General features: G+C 37.5%; 2 protein-coding genes across 4 annotated transcripts; one reads left to right on the top strand and one right to left on the bottom strand.

The window, feature by feature from the left end:
* Positions 1–2,450: 2,450 nt before the first annotated feature.
* ATVPS33 (Sec1/munc18-like (SM) proteins superfamily) lies at positions 2,451–10,683 on the bottom strand. The gene is made up of 22 exons (XM_087335737.1): positions 10,437–10,683; positions 9,901–9,940; positions 9,672–9,752; positions 8,815–9,012; positions 8,479–8,589; positions 8,339–8,404; positions 8,016–8,123; positions 7,892–7,936; positions 7,279–7,335; positions 7,093–7,187; positions 5,039–5,090; positions 4,899–4,955; positions 4,746–4,808; positions 4,436–4,545; positions 4,203–4,325; positions 4,049–4,130; positions 3,882–3,952; positions 3,720–3,800; positions 3,491–3,539; positions 3,359–3,405; positions 2,916–3,012; positions 2,451–2,806 (listed from the first exon to the last, which is right to left on the bottom strand). Exons 1-22 carry the CDS (start codon positions 10,487–10,489, stop codon positions 2,711–2,713), a joined length of 1,782 nt encoding a protein of 593 aa, XP_087191863.1. The 5' UTR covers positions 10,490–10,683; the 3' UTR covers positions 2,451–2,710.
* Positions 10,684–13,645: 2,962 nt separating this feature from the next.
* LOC147850982 (uncharacterized) lies at positions 13,646–16,162 on the top strand. 3 transcript variants are annotated; one of them, XR_015531577.1, is made up of 5 exons: positions 13,646–13,757; positions 13,865–13,982; positions 15,456–15,550; positions 15,645–16,068; positions 16,107–16,162. XR_015531577.1 is itself a non-coding variant. In XM_087335414.1 (3 exons), the coding sequence occupies exons 1-3, from the start codon at positions 13,710–13,712 to the stop codon at positions 15,731–15,733; spliced, it is 444 nt and encodes a 147-aa protein (XP_087191540.1). In that variant the 5' UTR covers positions 13,646–13,709; the 3' UTR covers positions 15,734–16,162. The 3 variants fall into 3 exon arrangements, 1 of the variants encoding a protein (XP_087191540.1); XR_015531576.1 differs by having other exon boundaries at positions 15,456–16,068; XM_087335414.1 differs by having other exon boundaries at positions 15,456–16,162.
* The last annotated feature ends 2,587 nt before the right edge of the window (positions 16,163–18,749 follow it).

Here is an 18,749-nt window from a genome sequence, read left to right as displayed (position 1 = left end):
TTCTTCTTCACTACTTTACAATTCTTCTTCACTTCTTCTTCTTTCTTTTGCTTCCCTTGTGTTGTTATTGGTTTCCCGGAGAGAGAGAGAGAGAGAGAGAGAGAGAGAGAGAGAGAGAGGAGAAGGAGAGAGCTTTGTATAGGTCCCGAGTGACACTATTCGATTTGGGGAATAGTTAGGGGCCGAGAGCTTTTTCTATTAGTGCATGATGATAACGAACCAATGGAAGGTTATTGATTTGGTCGGGGTCCATCCGATCCGATGAGATGGGATGGGTGGTCAGCTGCCTAGAGCCTATGTATGAGCTCTGCAGGAGGACAAACCATTAGCAGATTGGTCGTTCGATTCTATGGGGATGGGTTAGGGGCCGATAATTTTTGTATGTCCACATAGACCGATGGAAATCCATCAACAAGGATGGGGTCACGACAAGGTCGATCTCATGGCTGAGGATCGAAACGAAGGTTCCCTCAATTCCTTACTACTACAACTAGAGAGAGAGAGAGAGAGAAATTTCCATGAATGTTCTAAGTGGATTGTCTTTATTTCCTCTATCAACCATTCATCTTGATCCATCCATAAATACATACATTATGGCATACATAATGTGTGTGTGCGCGTTCTCTCTCTCTCTCTCTCTCTCTCTCTCTCTCTCTCTCTCTCTCTCTCTCATAGGCCATTTCGGCCTCTTAAAAAGGTGTCAATATATCTTTTCTTTCTTCTCTCTTACATTGCAATTGATGTCTCTTCTACCCAACTCCCATTATTGTTCTCCACCATTGCCGCTAGGACTTTGTATTGTTACTTTTCATTTGCCTTTATATTCTAATAGAATTGTACATCGTAGCATCATTTTAGCTTAGTCCATCATGGTAGTGGTGTTGTCATTGATATGAAACACAGGACCAACTAACCAATAGTCTAACCCATGGTTTTGCTTGCAATGGCAAAGGGTTTTCGTGGTTGTGGGCTCTTTCTTTTCATAAAAGAAAATCTTAGACATTTCCTCTAAGGTATAAATTTGTTGAGTTTGAATTAGAAGATATATAAGTTTGTGTATGTATTTCTTTTTGTGCTTTTGAGCCCAACTTTGTACATTATTATTAAACAAATATAAAGTGTGCTAAAGAAAAGCTTGTAATAAGCAATCAAGACTCCACAACAATCATCATATTCGTTTTTATGAAACTTTGATTTATCTATACCTTATCCCCTACATCCTGTATGACCTTGGAACCCACACATGCTTAATTGATTAGCAAAAGGGTTAAGAATTGAGCATCCCATAGTTTGTATTTCGTTGCCCATGCATAAATTTGACAATTGAGAGGGAAAACAACAAAGCAACCATATGTCTCCCCGCTCCCTAATTCAAATAGATTGTGAGAATAAGATTTACATAGTTGCACAACAAGGGGGGATTGTATTCGTAAGGAAATGGTTAAGAGTTTTAGTCACTCTCACCCAAAACCTTTTCATGTGACAAACCACACGTCTCTTCTTGGTTATATATAGTAACAACGAGAATGACCTTGGATGTTGACACAATAGGTGGTGGCATAGTCAACTAGCATGTGCATATCATATCTTTGAGCACAATCAATGTTTGTCTCTCTAACTCTTGTTGCAACCCGAACTTAGGAAGTGGTGAAACTTAGGAAGTGGTGAAATTGGTGAATGAGAGAGAGTGTCACCAAACCCATTTTGTGCATTTCAACTTGACAATCATATTAGGAAAGCTAGCAAATAACACCCATTTATTGCATTCCATCTATTCTTATAGTTATATCTAAGCTTTCCGTACATGGGGCCCATTGCAAACACATTTTCAATACATTTACAAAGGATGCTCGTGTCAATCTTGTTTTCATTAAGAATGAGCTGCAAATATACTTTTTTAATACCTTCCTAATGTGTATTCACAAACTTGAAAGCACCCATCTAAACGAAATATGAACACCTAGCAATCTCAAAGAAGGTAGGTAGCTCATGGGAGAGGACCGACCATTTATTAGATTCCAACCATCCTCTCAAATTTATGTAAGCTTTATGTACTCAAAAGAAAGTTCTTTGCACACAACATCAATGCATTTCTTTTGATCAGGTTCGGGCAACAAACAATCTTGTGAAAAGGATGTGAAGACTGATGCCATTACTTTGATGTAGTAAAACATACCGTGAAGAGCACAACACCCCTTACAATAGGGATTCTTGAGGATAATAGTGTAGAAAGATATTATTATTGTTACAACATAATCATTGATGATTGATGATTGATGATTTCAATAATTCACTGTACCCTCTTTTCTATGTCATCTAACATGGCAACTTAACCCCATGGGAGAAAATATGTTCACTGTGAATTTGCCATCCATACAAAAACATACTTCTGGTTAAAAAATACAAGCAATATTTTGTATTGAATTTTAGCTGTGCAAGATTTAGTGACGTTTGACAAAGTGATTCGGTTATATTTCAAACTCCCAAATACATGGCTGGTCAGTCTGTATCATGTTTTACATTACCGCCACTCTTGTCATCTTGCTCTCTTTTTATATTACACATTTTTTCTCAAAACTAGTTCTAGTTCTTATTCAGTTACACAAATGTTCGGCCGAAAACTAGTTCCAGAGGAAAATAAATCATTTTTTTGCAGGAGAAAAAAGAAACTCTGCAATCCATTCATGTTGTTTACTTCGAAAACTGCTGCTCAACGAGAACTTGGATCTTCCAAGAGTGTTTGAATTAAGCTAGTTCCATTTATGAGCTTGGTTGTAGCTACCATTAAGTCATATTTCATGCCCTCCTATACACACACATGCACGCACACAAAAAACAAAGCAGCTTTTCACTCATCTCTTGACTTACTTTTCATCATTAAATCTCTCCTCAAGAACACAATATTCAGATTTTACCTGTGCATTCAAGAAACGGAGAGCTGAGATCTCAGCAAAAGTGACTCCTCCAATAAACATTACTAGCACCAGTGATCGTCTTCCACTATTCTCATACCTATACACACACACACCAACACTTTCAACAAACCTATTTCTCTCTTTTACAAACAGCACACGTCCGATGATTAATTCATATAAAGCGTATTGATCCCCCATCTTGACAATGTCAAATTTCAATGAAAACGAGGTGTATACTGGTACTGAAAGACTTACTATAGTGGATAGCTTGATCTGTTAAAATCTATATACAACTAACCATCTCATACTTGAAGATTTGTTATTATAATGGATGATTAATCACTTAATCCATATAAACTACACATCTACATATATCTATACATTTTTCACAAGTTACTTTTATATATCATGTTATGAGAGATGGTAGAACGATTAGGCTTTACCTCTCTTGACTACCCTCATGCGATGCATCAGATGTGTTGGGCTTAACCTGCCAGAAACCATGAAAATGATCACAAATTTAATTCTAAAACACTACCCATCGAAAAGAAAAGACAATCGTGAATCAGGCCAACCTCTGGCCGCTCAATGTGTGGCCCTGGTAATACTTTTACTGCTGAAAGCCTGGGAATCAAAATTAGATAAACATAAGGATAGATTTTGTGGGAACTCAATTTTGAACTTATGGGGAAAAAAATCAAGTACACAACAAACATCAGAGTTATTGTGCAACTCTGGATTACAGGTGATCATCAAGCTGTAACAAAAATCATGAAACAAAAAAGGAATCCAAGCCATATATACCATCCATCTTTGAGAGCATTTTCTACTATTCTGATGCTAAGTGGTGCATATCCTGAGAATACATAAGCTATGTCCTTTGGACTGAAATCAAAGCAATAAATATAATGATCAATTTAAATTTAGGAAATAAATATACGTGAATTCAACAAAAAAGTTTCTTACTTAGCATCGTCCACATCTTCAACTATAAGCTTGTATACTTTCTTTAGAAGTTGCCAGTTACTTTTTGCTTCCTGTATAAAGCACACACAATCATGTTATGATCAGAATATAATTGCATTCCATAAAAATAAAAATGAAAGAAGCATAAAAATAGCATAAAGCTCTACCTGTTTCTTCACCAGACCAGCCTTTTCTAGGTTACTTAAAAGAATCATGTACTCAAACCCATAGCTATGAAGTAGTTCTCTCCTGAAATAGGAATAGAACATATTCTGTGATTTATTGCCTCACTATGCACATGCCTAAGTTCAACTAACTGACCGTAAATAGTCGAAATGTTTCTTTGGAATACCACCATTAGTGAGGGAAAGCAACACAAGAAGGCGTAATACACTGATTAAGGGATCTTGTTTGTGAATAATTGCTTCTATATAGTCAAATGTACTGACCACCATCCATCACACCAAGCACCACAAGAACAAAACGGAAAGCATGAGAATCAGTAATCGCCACATTATTTCATCCCCAGAATGCATTAACAGATTGCTGCTTACATGTCATAATTTAGACCTTCAACTAGTGTCTGCTCAATACTAAGACGCTCAAGAAAAGATGCCTTGTTAGTATAAGTTGTTGACAAATGCTGAGCAAGATTGATATGCCTCTGCAGCAAAACACCAGGAACTCAGACCCCTACACTAGGAAGTAATTGTTATTTAAATTTTAATAGAAGAATATTTAAGCAGTCTGAGTTCCCCTTTTGTCCTTAAGAGTAAATTGTTTTATACATCGATTATGCAGTTCTGCAATGAATATTGGAACAGTAGTGCAAAAGTGCAATTAGCAAGTTGGACACAAGCATACCGTCATTTCAGGTAGTACATTGAGCTTCTTCACAAAATCCTTCAAGTCAGAGACACTTTGGTTCTGCAGTTGTAAGGAGTTTGGCGAGTATATGAACAACTATAACAAAAGACCAAAGAATGCTATTTATGATTGACATGGTCTTACACCTACCATGGTTGTCACTTCTGCATAATCATTCTTCATGCTGGTTGCCTTTTGTTGAAGCACCTAGTGCCGAAATAGACAATTTGCTGCATTACTCTCATGACAAGAGATAGATCTCTTTTACACACATGAAGCATGATCCATACCTGGCCAACAATGCCAAAATTGAGATCTCTAAGTTCTCGATAGAGTTTGTCACTGGCAAAGACAAGGCAAAGCTACCATCAGCACTTGCATGTACATACCAGCCAACACACTCTCAGTCACTTTAACAAAGGAAAGGGAATTGGGGAAATGAGAACTCTAAATTCAAGGTACACATTCCAATAATCTAAATTCACGTCTAATGCATCGTACACATTCCAATGTTCTAAGTTATATGTCCCCAACCCACAGTTAAAAGAATTTGGGAGATTTTACATATAAAGAGCATTCAAAAGCTCACCGATTACTTTGGAGTTTGTTTGTGATAGGCAGAGCATTACAGAACTTATTATTTTTTCAAGACAGGCAATATGCCCTTTCGATTCCTCCCACGTTAGCATGTAACATGTTGATATGTGAATCCTCCATGAGCAACTTTGTGGTTAGGATGTGATAAAGATTGAAATGGATGAATATACTTGTCAGTGATATGATCATTGTAAATCTTATAAAACTTCATGTACACTGTCATGAAAGAAAAGGTAACATAGTTTGACACTTCGAGAATGAATAGATAATAAAGAAATCTAAAAGCACCCCAGTATATGAGAATTCACTCTTCCCTTGGTCTATCTCATAACCAAAGGGAGAAAGGGAGAGAGAGAAAGAAAGGAACCTTTTCAACGAGCTGTTTCACTTAAACATCAGCTTGGAAGGTTAATGGAAGAAGCCAAGACAAACCACAGAAGTCCCAAATGATCTATCAGTCCAAAGTTGCGACCATCATTTGATGTATGATATGAATGTTAGATAAGAATGGTAGAGAGAGAAAGATGGTTAATGTCTTGTAAGAGGCCAAAATAACCTATGAGATTGAACATGGGGTTACATCTGAAAATGCATTATCATGTTGATGAGCAAAAAACCAAACCAGATATAAATAAATAATAAAACTTCCTCCAATACCCCAGTTATACTTCAAGAATTTGGCTAAACATACACATATAGATATTCCATACTCTTGAGAAAATGTAGATGTCCATTACCTATAGCATCGTAAGCAAAATAGGTAAAAACTTCTCCTTTCAAATATATCCAACATGGGCCACTCAAAATAGAGAGGTCCTTGAAGTGAGGAAAGCACCTTCAGAGTCAAGTGTTAACAAGGGTGAACAGGCTGTGGTGTAGATGTGACTATGTGAACAAAAGATTTTTGTAACTGGATCTCTTGTAATCCGTTATAATAGATTGATGCAGGCTTTGAAAAACATATTACCAGTGTGTTTCAACACCGTCTGTCTCTATGTCTCTTGATTTACAAAAAGAACATTCCCAAGAACCATTGGTCTTTAAATTCTTTTTTATTGCAGATTGGGCCAGACCCTACGACTGGAGAGATCAGTTTTTCCACAAAGATGCCGGTATCTGCTTGTCTCAATCTGCAATTAATATGAAGAGGTTCTATGCTGCCCTATCCCACATGAACCACATGAGGGTTGTATCCATATAAGAGGGCTTGGTAAGAAATCCATCAGGTGACAAGTGTAAAAACAAAGCCTTAGAGTGAGCATTCTTTCTAGAAAGTGGTACATAAGTCTGACCCATGCTCACTTTGATGATATGTGTTTGAGATGTGGGAGTTGAGGCTACAATGGAAAGAGGTGCTCAAACCATGCGACTAAAACCAATGTTTAATGTGAGCATACCAGCACCCAATCTTCCCCTTTTCAGCCAAATTTTTCAACAACACAAGTGCCAGGATTGTGTATTATTGATTAGGAAGCTCCCAAATACAATGAGTGGTGTATGCATCATGCCATGAACTCTCTCATAGGTGCCTATCCAATAGCATCTGCATGCATTAAGGTAAGCTTGCAAGGATCTTGTGCACAGTTGAACCCTGTATTGTCCAAAGTGGAATGTGTCCTGAACCATGCATTTGTAGACGTCTAGAGCATCCCAACAAACTGGTATTCTACCAAGTAGTATCGAGGCAACTGATATGTACATGAACCATAATTCACATTTGATTGAATGCAAATGGAGCAAAACTTACCTTGAATTAAGTGGTATTTTCATCTTCTTGTTGCTCTGTGTTGCACCTGTAATGGAAGCATCTACTTCTGCTGCTCCGTTATTTATATGCAAAAACTGAAGATGAAGGAACATAAATTTAAAAGTTAAGGAAACCAAGTTCTCAAATCAGTATGTTTTTTAGGCATGCTTGAAGTTTACAGTCCACCTCATCAAGAAGTCCTTCATAAGTCAATTGAGAGCACATCGGTGTAACCATATCAACCTGCCAATGAAAAGAATAGCATGGGTATTTTTCAAATTCGAATGTTAAGTATAGGCACATACACCATGGAATAACACGCACACAGTTTTCAGCATTTGCAAATATATGATATTCCACACATACAACTAGTAAAATACAGCATTGGATATTTCATGATTTTCTTGTAATGGACTCGATTTGGATTGCACATTTGTATGTACATCTTGTATAATATTTGACATGTGCAACATGTCTAAATCCTTTCCTCATTATATGGAGCAGTGATCGTTGTGTTTGTTGTTATGAATTTTTTTATTGCATCATAATGCAAATACAATTCATTGTAGATAGTCAGTGTCTCTGATATTCTACCAGCGAAATCAATTAGAATTCTGAGTGAATAATGTCATGAATATCACTGCAAGGCCATATTTGCCATCGTCAAAGACACACATAATCAAAACCAAACATACAACAGTGTGAAGCTAAACAATATGTGATGAATTATTCTGTTATTTATCCCTCTTCTAAAATCACATTAGCATTCCTGAAGCACGTTCATGGAACACATTATTACCTGCCGATCCAAAAGAATCAGAGTATCAATCTCTGGAATCCCCGTCTGAATAAAAGAAACAAAAAAACATTTAAAAATGATCTAACAACATTCCTGTTATCAATTTCTAGTCAAGCATCATCACCCCATAAGTTGTGCTTGGATGCTCCAGCTGCATACGATTCAATATTTCAGCAACCTGTGTAGCTGCTTTACCCTTGGCTTTCACATTAGGAATAACTCCAAAAGAGAGCTGCAATTAAAATCAACATCAACTCATTTAACAAGTGTTTGATTGCAAACTGTCTTAATTGCCTATTTTCATCCTTCTTGTCAAACACCAACCTTAATATTTTATGTTAATTCAATTCAGTTCCAAGGATACCCATTCGATCAAGAATACTCTTTGCTACATCTATTAAACAGAATGAGAAGGACCTCAAAACACTAGCAAGGACAACTACCTACCTGTAAGTTGGATATAGCTCGAGCAACATACCAAAGTGAACTTGAGTCTCCCTCCACTTGACACTCCTAATATGGAAAGTGATGAACTGTTTGAATAATCAGGATAAATATTGTGGTCTATTTGAACAAATGGAACTTACCTTATAGGCTGTATCAAGTTCCAAAGAAAGTACATCTTCATCAAAAGGAATAAAATGCAATGGAAATTCACCAATAGTTGTAAGGTTTAAGACACCTTTTTCCTCAAGGACCTGAAGCATTAATAGAATTTTATCGTCAAGAATTATTCCCCAAATTTTCAAATGAGAGTGTCTAAGAGAAAGATTCCACCAATCAGCTTGGAACAATTTGATGAATTATATTTTGATTATACTTTTAATTATTAGTTAATAATACACCTATGAATAGTTTGTTAAAGTCACAAATAAAAATAACTTCAAGTTCAAATTTGCAAAAAGCTAACTTAAAACCAAAACCTTCTCACAGACAACAGTGCGTCGAGGCAAGAAATACACTGAATATTGCTTTTGCACTTTCTTTTCTTTATCATGCCGAATTTGTTCTGCTATGAGCTTCATCAAGCTGATGCGAGGCCGGACTATATACAAGACATTAGCACATTCAGACTGCAGTGGATCTGCTGCAAGATGAAAAAGGTTTTCCACACCATGATCCTGACCAAACACAGTATTAAATTGGTGAGATATGGTTTGATGTATTCTAATAATCATGATTATGAAGACCATCTATGCTCAGAAATGGCCAAGCATACCCCACATACAACTTGATTACCAACAGAAACTAATATCTCTACAACCAAAAACCAAAATAGACAGGATATCAATCCACAATTCATATAATAGTTAGTAATTATGATGACAGTGATGTTTCTACAGCTACAAAGTTTCTGGTACACTGATACTTCATTTTCAGCATGATCTGGCAGTCCTCATGTCTCTCCACTGTGCATCTCTCATCTGTCCTTTGAATTTTCCAGTCCATCATTCTAATTGTGATTCTTCAACCTTCCATCTCTCCCAGACCACTCATCCTTAACAGTTTACTGGCTTAGGGAAGAGCTTCACTAGGGAAAACTGGTGAATGAAAAGTTGCCGACATCTTTTTTATTACAAAACTTCTTTTATTTTTTGGAATTTTTTTTCTTTTTCTCTGAAGCCTCCATATTCATGCTGCATCCTTTCAACAATCTATTTTGCACTTTGTATCACCACGAAAGGGGCAATCTTTTATTCTTTCTGATGTTTCTTTCTTTCTTCTTTTCCTTTGTGGAAACATGGAAAATAAAGACGAGAAAGGAAGTAATGAAATGCACCTTAAGCAGGGATGTTTGTGCAATTAATGCAAGCGGACCACTGAGTTTTGGATCGAGGTAAAGAACTTTCTTTCCATACATCTATAAAAAACAACCCAGCAAATGCTCACTATTAGTAAAAAAAAATAAGAACTCAAAGCTCACAATAACAACAAAAGAAGAAAAATAATATGTTTTTATTAATATATAAAGGAGATTTATATGTAGAGAGAGAATGGAAAAGAATTACAGAATCTAAGGCTCGAACAAGCTCCTTCTGTGCCTTCTCCCTTCATATTTCCATCAAAACCAAGGAAGAATAAATAAAATTTTAATGCAATGTAAGTTTTGCATTCACTAAGACAAGATAAACAAGAAACATAAAAGTATGTTGAAAAAAATACATAAAACGTATCGCGGAGATTAAGAGAAAGACCTTGGAGTACCCTTAAGTTTTTTTCTGTAGTTTTCTTATGCTCAAGCCAGAAAGAGAGAGAAAAGAAGGAGATGAGTGGAGCACATAATTGCTCAAATAGCACATATACTTGTGAAGAAAAAGGGAAATGGTTTGACCCATCGAATTTCTCTAACAGAGCCCATCTAATTGCTTCTTTGGGAGGTTGAACAAGGGAATTTGGCGAAATAAGGATCCTAGGGAGAATTTTGGACAAAAATCAACTCAGGGTTTGTTCCAGTGTTTTTCACAACTATGTTGTAAAAAAAAAATGAAAAATGAGAATCTGATGAATTAGGAAGACAAAAAAAAACAAAAAAAAAAAAAAAAACCTTAATGCATTCAGATTGATGGGAGCATTGTCTAGATTTGGCAATTGAGCCATGGTGCAATATGAGCTCCAGATATGTTTTCTTTTTCCCTTTTCTTCTTTCTGTTTCTTCTAAATGCTTCTATGCCATTGTTCCCTTGTTCCTTTCCATCTTTTTCTTCTTCTTTCTTTCTGATCTTCTTCTCTCTGCTTTCCTTTCTGATCTTCTTCCCTTCCTCGGCTGCTATGCTCTGTTTCTGGAATGACTCTCTGCTCTGCCCTGACATTCCAACGTGTGAATTTCCTATATATATATATATATATATATATATATATATATATATATATATATATATATATATATATTACCGAAATATATCTCCTCGAATTAATTGAAATTCGAATATATACCCTTTCCCATATATTTCAGAATTCCTAAAATACCCTCGCCCCGAATTTGAACCAAAGAACCACTTGCCAACCACCTTGGTTTCCATAGGGTACTCTAAAATATGTGAGCTCACTTTTATTGGCCCCGATTATAGCAAGATCTATCTCGATTTCTCGAGGAATGTCCGATATGCTAGGCCACGAAGTCGCATTCGACTCTGAAAGGCACCTTATCCTCCTTCACAATCAAGGAGCCCTTCGAGTTGGTCCATTAGGACATCGTTGGTCATTTTCCTACATCGGCACGAGGTAATAAGTACATCTTAATATAAAGGAATACCTCAATCGATGGTGCAAAGCTATTCCTCTCCTTCACATCACAACCGATACATTGGCCCAAGATCTCTTGTACAAATTAATCTTCCCCCGTAGATGCCCACTACAACTTCTATCTTACCAAGGTTCTTAGTTCTAGGGCAAAGTCATGTTTGTGCTTGCCTAGACCCTATTTACCCTAGGGATCAACCAATTATTCACATCCCCTTGTCACCCACGAAACAAATGGCCTAATTGAGAGGATGAAGAAGACGATCAAGCAAATCATCACCACCTATGTGGATCATATACACCATGATTGGGACAAGAACCTACCTTTTGCAATCCACAGATACAACACATCCGTGCAAGCATCGACCCAAATCAACCCTTTCCGCACACTATATGGTCAAGATCCTTGATTTCCTCAAAACCCTCGATCAACCCAGGTGAATCCCCGCCACGTGAATGCCATAAATGGTGTCGTTACTTGCAACACCACCAACCACTACTATGACGGGCCATGCAATACAAATTGGTGGTCACACAACAAAGGCAAAAGCAAGAATACGAGGGACCACCCCGTCTAACTCACTTTTCATCTAACAGGCACAACCCGACTATATTTCCCTCGACATTGTCATAGGCTCTCTGAGTCCCTCATCCACCGTTGGGTCGGTCCTTACATCGTCATTGAGCGGATTGACCCAAACACTCATACGCTCATTCAGTTGGAGGGTGGCACACTCACTACAACTCGCATATCGTGCATGAACCACGTTCCCTCCCTAACGTCCCCAAGTAACTTTGCACTCGCCACAACACTAATCCAAACCAAATCCTAGCATGATCCAAGATCAGCTTGGGTTTGGTCTAGAAGGGGGAGGTGTGGAGTGCCCATGCGAGGCGCCATGCACATGGCCCCTGAAAACGCCATGTGTAACAGTTAATAGCCCATATGGGCCTCTATATAAATGGAGTGTTCGCTCACCACAAAAGGCAAAAGAGGTTCCCCTTCATTTTTGCTTCTTGTGTATATCACAATATGTCAATTCTTGTCACCAAGCCTATTTCCTAAGCTTCCATATATCACATCGTGTTGTTTGGGTTCCAAAATCAATGTCCATGATGACCTTAAAGGTGGCATACGGTGATCACATAGTGAACTTACGGTGACACATGGGAGTTGTGGCTAAAGCAAAATGTTGGTTGTCTATCTTTTGAGTGTTCTTCATCCGAGATTTCTAACTTTCATAAACATGATGCACTATCTACCTACATCCAATCCAAATTGGACCTCGTGAGGTACTTGGATAAGAGTTTTCATTTTTAAGTTATTGCGTCCATCCCTCTCGTTATTTCCCTTTTGATAACCTTATTTATTCGTTATTTCCTCTCGTTATTTCTCTTGTATGTTGTATCTCCAAGGTCCACATATCGATATAAACATCAGCGAATGTAGTTGTAACCATGGCAAAGTGGATTGTCTAGTCTAGAGAAAGAATATGTTGAGTTTTATTGAACTAGGATCTATTGGCCAAACTACATGGATTGTACTACCAACCCCAATCTCTCATACACTAGACTGTCTTTGTTCAATTGGTGTCTTTCACTCATCCATACGATCTCTTTGTGGGGTTGGTCACACACAAAATCAATCAAGCTTGGATGAAGAACATCTAACTCTTGTATATAATATTTGATGACAAGAAGAAAATCTAGAACTAAAATATCCCAACTACCTCACTAGGAGACCTTCAAATGAATCACACCCTTCATCCACAAGGGATAGCATCCTTGCGGGATACACAAATGTGCAAGACGTACAATCAAAACGAGGTCCCTCAAGAACGACGATAGGTCAAGGAATTCTCAAGACCATAAGCAAAAGCAAGATTTGTTCAGTGGCGCTCGTTTTGGTAGCAAATCCCGGGAGGACCCATCTTTTGTCTGCGTATCTGTTATGTGTTGTCCTCCCGTCAATCTTTACCCGAGACACGCAAGAAGAGGAGACGAGAGCTGATGCGCTTATATCTTGAGATCACTCACGGGACGCGCCAGGACATGGCTCTTTCGCAAGTTCTGATGGATCTTCAAGACACCAATGAAGATTCTAGGAGAATCTCGATGGATCTTCTAGAGAATCCCATCAGGTATTCCCGATGGACACACGAGGAGAGGAGAGGAGAACTGAGGAGGCGCTTATATCTTGAGACCACTCAGGGGGGACACACGTTAGGACATGGGCTCTCATATGTCGTCTGTCGTGATGGATCTTTGAGACTCCCGTGAATATCCTTAGAGAATCTCTAGCATCATGGGACCACGGGGCACGATGGGGCATGGCTCTTGTAAGTCCTGATGGATCTTCGTGTCGACACCCGTGAAGACACCATTCATATTCTGTGAAGATTCTCGGAGAATCTCGACGAGTCGTCCCGGACCCGGACCCCCCGTGGAGATGCTCACAGAATCTTGGGCACCTCAAGATTCCCCGGAAAAACACCACATATGTACATATATGGTCATCACCATCATCACCATCATCTTCTTCTGATTCAGTAGTGAAGAGAGAGCCAACCCTCTTGCCATGCTCGCCATCGCAGATCTCTCCATCTCCTTCTTTGCTTCCTCTCAGGTAAAACGATCCTCCTCCCCCACCCCCTCCCCCACTTCATTTTGAGAGATTTCGATCGATCCATTCTTTTCAAGGTCCATGTCCATCTCCAACCTCGATTCTTGCAGGTTCCTTCCTTCAGCATAAACAGATGTAATTCTCTGCGTTTTAGAGAGAAATTCTGCCCTCTCGCTACTTCCAAAGGAAATGGAAATGGTTCGGAAGACACCCCTGAAGAAAGTAGAGGTGACAGACAACTCATTCTTGTTCTTATCTTTATTCGATTATCGCTGTATCTTTATCTTCGAAGGACTAATAGGATATTAATAGATCGAGCTGATGCATTTCATGTCGTCTTGATTGTATGTTTATGTGATTCTTGCTGTTTCTTGTTGTCAATCTCGCATGTTTCTTGGTTTTTAATGATGAAAGCCAAATCCTTTGCGATATGTCTTCTCTCGATTGTATGTGAACGTGGTACTCTCGGTTTCATGGAATTCAGTCAAAGCAAAGGCTTGATGATGTGTGTTTGGTTCCGTGTCTTTCTTGGACTTCAGAGAAAGCGAATGGCTTGGCTGTTCATGCATGCGTATGTGTTTCTGTAACGATTCTGATCTTCCAGGAAAGCACAAGTCTCTGTGCCATGTCTTCTTTGATTGTTTCTGTAGGTATATTGCTTTTCAAAGAAAGCTTTGCATCGTGTCTTCTTGATTGTGTGTACATATGATTCGTTTCTGGAACTTTAACGAAATCTAAAGCTTCACTGTAAATTTTATATGGTCTGTCTGTATCTTGGTCTACAAAGTAAGCAAAATAATTTGCATCATGTCTTCATGATTGCAGTTGTACATGCTTCTTCAAAGAATTTAAAAGCCTGCACATAATGTCTTACTGATTGTATTCCTACGCGTTTCTGTCTATTTGGACTTCAAAGAAAGCAAATTGATTGAAACAGAAATATGTTTCTATGCATGTAATATTGGTCTTCAAGTAAGAAAAGAACATCATGCTGATTATGTCTTCCTGATTCTTTGTGCAAATGTTTATTTGAACGTTGGCCTTCAAAGAATGCAAAGGTGATCACGTAATTGTCATGTGCATCACGTCATATTGTTGGTGTGTATGTGTGTGTTTCTGTTTATATACTGGTCTAGAAAGAAAGAAAAGAACTGCATATAATGTCCTCTATAAATAAATAAATAAATAAATATACACACATTTTGGTTTGATGATGCCTGTGAACTTCTATATGGAGTAATGTGGAAGTGTCTTATTTGCCTTTGTTTACATAAACCTGTGAATGTATCAATTCCTTCTTACTTTCTATAGATTTATCTTTTAGTTTGATGATGTCTATGAACTTCCTTATGAAGTTTTTTGTTTGTATATATTGAATGCACATACAAACACATGAATGCATTAAGTCCTTACGAAACTGTATACACATATTTTAACCTGATATTTCTTGTGAATTTTTGTTCTAAATTACATGCATGTAAACATGTGAATGCAAAAGTTCTTGTTGCTCAACTATATACACATTTTTGGCTTAGTGATCCCTTTGAATGTGCTTGACACCTTTCCTATTTGGATTGACGATTTAATTAGGCAGTGTACATATGTGTGGCTGTTATTCGAGGATTTGATGTTGTGCTCATATTCATACTTCTTTCTGTCATTGTAGAAGTTCCTTAAAATTTTAACTATTTTTGTTTCCAGGGGAGAAGGATGTTGATTGGGATAAGGCTTGGTCAAGCTACAAGCAAAGAAAGAACAAGAAATCTTTTCTCTCTATGTTTGATGTTGAGCAATATGTGAGTCGGAGCCCGAGAAACAATGACTATCCCCCGTCAAAAGAAATTGATCCTCTCAAGAGAACTGAGCGATTTACACTTGATTTTTGGACAGATTCTCGATTCACATTGGCTGGATTTGGTGTTATTTTCACTCTGTTTATTTACATGGTCATCATCATTGGGGCACCTCCGCCAAAATGACTCGCATTTTCGGGGTTGTAAATATACATGATGTACAATATGATGTTGACACTGATTTTTGTGAAGGAAAGATTCTGATAATCTTATCACATGGTATGTATCATAGTTCACTTCAGATGGTTACAGAAATGTCTAGTTTTGATGACAGTGTGTGCAATCACGGTCCCAAATGCCAGGTGAGGAGATGAAAGGGTGGTAATCTGTTTCCAATATTTTGATTGGTATAGTGCTGGAAGGTTGGTAGTTGTTTCTAGCATCAGCAATAGCTGGTTCTGATCTCATATGAACTATGTATATATCTTTTGAATGCTAAATTCCATTCTTCGCATGGAAACGTTAATGATAACAACTTACATATATACATATTAGTAAGTTATCTCAATTTTATAGCATCATTATTGTATAATGCTATATTCAATCTTAAATCCATTGATCACCTTCTTGGGCTCGATAAACATATGAGGTTCTTGTACAGTAAAGCAGTTTCTTTGCACCAACCATGGGAAACAATTTTATCATTTAGCATTGAGCAATATCAAATCAAAGTTCCTAGACATGACCTTAAGAGAAATTGGTAAATATGATACATTGCACGTTTGCAGCTCTCAATGGCTCGATCAATGGTCTTCAAAGACTTGAAGTTGATAGATCAAATACTGTACCTTGATTATATGCTCATACATTTGTGTTAGATACGCAAAAGTAGTGGCTGTGGTTTTTGACATTATAGATTTTGCAAACAGAAGTCTAATTGAAGAGGATGTTCCTCCCATATTGGATATACATACGAATTTTGGTAGATTGATTCGATTCATTGAAAGTTGAAACCACACATTTTGTTAACATCATTATTAGCAAAATCTAATATAGCCACTGTTTTCTGACATATCATTGTTTCAAGTGTTTATTTTGCCAACAGAAATCTAATTGAAGAGGATGTTCCTCCCAAAGTGTGCATATATGTATATATATATACAAAATTTGGCAGTTTGATTGAACTGTATTGAAACCACATATTTGGATAATGTGAAAACCCTAAAAACGAAATACAAAATTAAACACATCAACCAAGAACCACCCAGACACAAACTATATACACTATGTTGAGAATGTGGTACACATTGATCCCCGGCAAGTGGATGGTATACCGATTGCAAATGTCACAATGATTACAACTTTGAACTACGCAACCACCAGAGGCCCGTGATTAGCAGTCACTGACAGATATTAATGTGATTGAGTGTAACCAGTCTGGTTATATATGAATGACATTTTCACTAGGGTAATTTAGAAGGGCTCAATGAATTATGATTGAAAATTTTATTATTGAAATGGAGAATTTTTTGAATATGCACTCATGTCATTTGCAATAGGAATATATCAGTTGCAATGAGATCGGAACCTTAGCTTTGTAAATAGATTTAATTGAATCTCTTAAAATAGGCAATAAATGATGTATTCCATTTTAAAAGACAACAATCTTTCCTCAGAAAACACTAACATTGATTTACATGGTTTTGACATACAACATGAATACTCACATGTACCTGTATTGTAAAAATTTAATAAAGAGAAGCTTAATTTAAGATTTAAAAAAAAAGGTTATGTAGATGATTCTGTCAAGAGCATGATTCGTCCTGATTACTCAATCCTTCTACATCCATCCCTAGACAACGTGCAGGAGTGGATAAATACTCAGTAACAAATTTCCATGCATGATCAATGCCCCTTTATACATGTCCGAGAGACCACCATGTACGCGAGATTGCTGAAATGAAATGAGCTGAACTGTAAACAAGCCAAAAATGGATTCCATGGATGTATTACAGAGAATCCAACACATACCAAACACACTCAATTCATGGAAAGAGTTTAAAACATGGTCATTCAACCTTCAAGTATACTCTCTGAATGTATTGCATGTATCATCCTCAGCCTTTTAATTAGGCTGTACACATTACATTCCCACTGTAGAGAGCCACTGTAAGTCACTAGACACCATGGTTATGTTAGGTAAATTCTCTACAGGTTAAACATGGTCAACAATGTACATGTGTGCTCATCATCCCCTGTTTCCGATTCCACAGAGGTTCAGTCCAAGGCATGACAGAAAGAGTTGGGTGGAGGTGTAAAATGAGCTTTAAACACTCATCAATGTTTACATCTTCCTCCCAAAACGTATGCTGCAGACCTCATCATGAATGGGTTATGGATCCTTGTCCTCAGTCATCATCATCATCTACAGCACTAAAATTTAGCTGTGGAAGGTCTAGCTCGTAATTTGACATCCTGATGAGGCTGAAGCTGAGCACAGTTGATGTATAATATGTATATCCCAGACGATCTCTGCATTTCATATCATCTGAATTTAATAAGAGTTAACTCTGGAAAGCCTGGATGTTGATACCACATATTGCTTAGACTCTACAGCCTCGGGAGAACTATGGAATATGTAGCCATGGCGATAGATGTAATCATCATCTGCATTAATCGCAGGAGTCCTTGAAGGTCTATATGCTGCTGCCACATCTTGGGGATCTTCTCATCCTACTTCCATCAGAGGAAACAACATAAACGAATCGATCTAAAGAGCCCAGAAATCACTAGACCTAGTGAAGTAAAATGACAAACAAACATTAAACCCTTGAAAATTAGGTTTACAGATTGGCAATTACGAAGAAATGTTCAAAGAGGGAAACAAATTGAGTAATTTCAGTGTGTTTTTCTATGAGTATAAGTTATGCCTGTAACCATTATGCATTGAATTCAAAAACTGGAGTCACAAATTGACCCCATTTCTTACACACAAGAAAATTATGATACCTGTTTGCAACCCTATTTCCATCCAGTCGCTTCCAACTGTAGTGTCACTCCAGTGTCATGAATCGCATTGCCAGACTGTGTGCCATTTAGATGTGCAATGGAGATGTATTTTGTGTGTGAAAGATGAAACTAACAGAGTGATTAAAGAAGAAAATCGTTTTCTTCATTATTTCCCTGCACACTCCCAGTTTCA

The sequence above is a fragment of the Azolla caroliniana genome, unplaced genomic scaffold (assembly GCF_043228905.1).
Source record: "Azolla caroliniana isolate FFs.n. ecotype wild unplaced genomic scaffold, voAzoCaro1.0.p SCAF_20, whole genome shotgun sequence".
Classification (NCBI taxonomy): Eukaryota; Viridiplantae; Streptophyta; class Polypodiopsida; order Salviniales; family Salviniaceae; genus Azolla; species Azolla caroliniana.
Note: the sequence above shows the minus strand (reverse complement) of the source record. Positions and strands in the feature narration are given on the sequence as shown.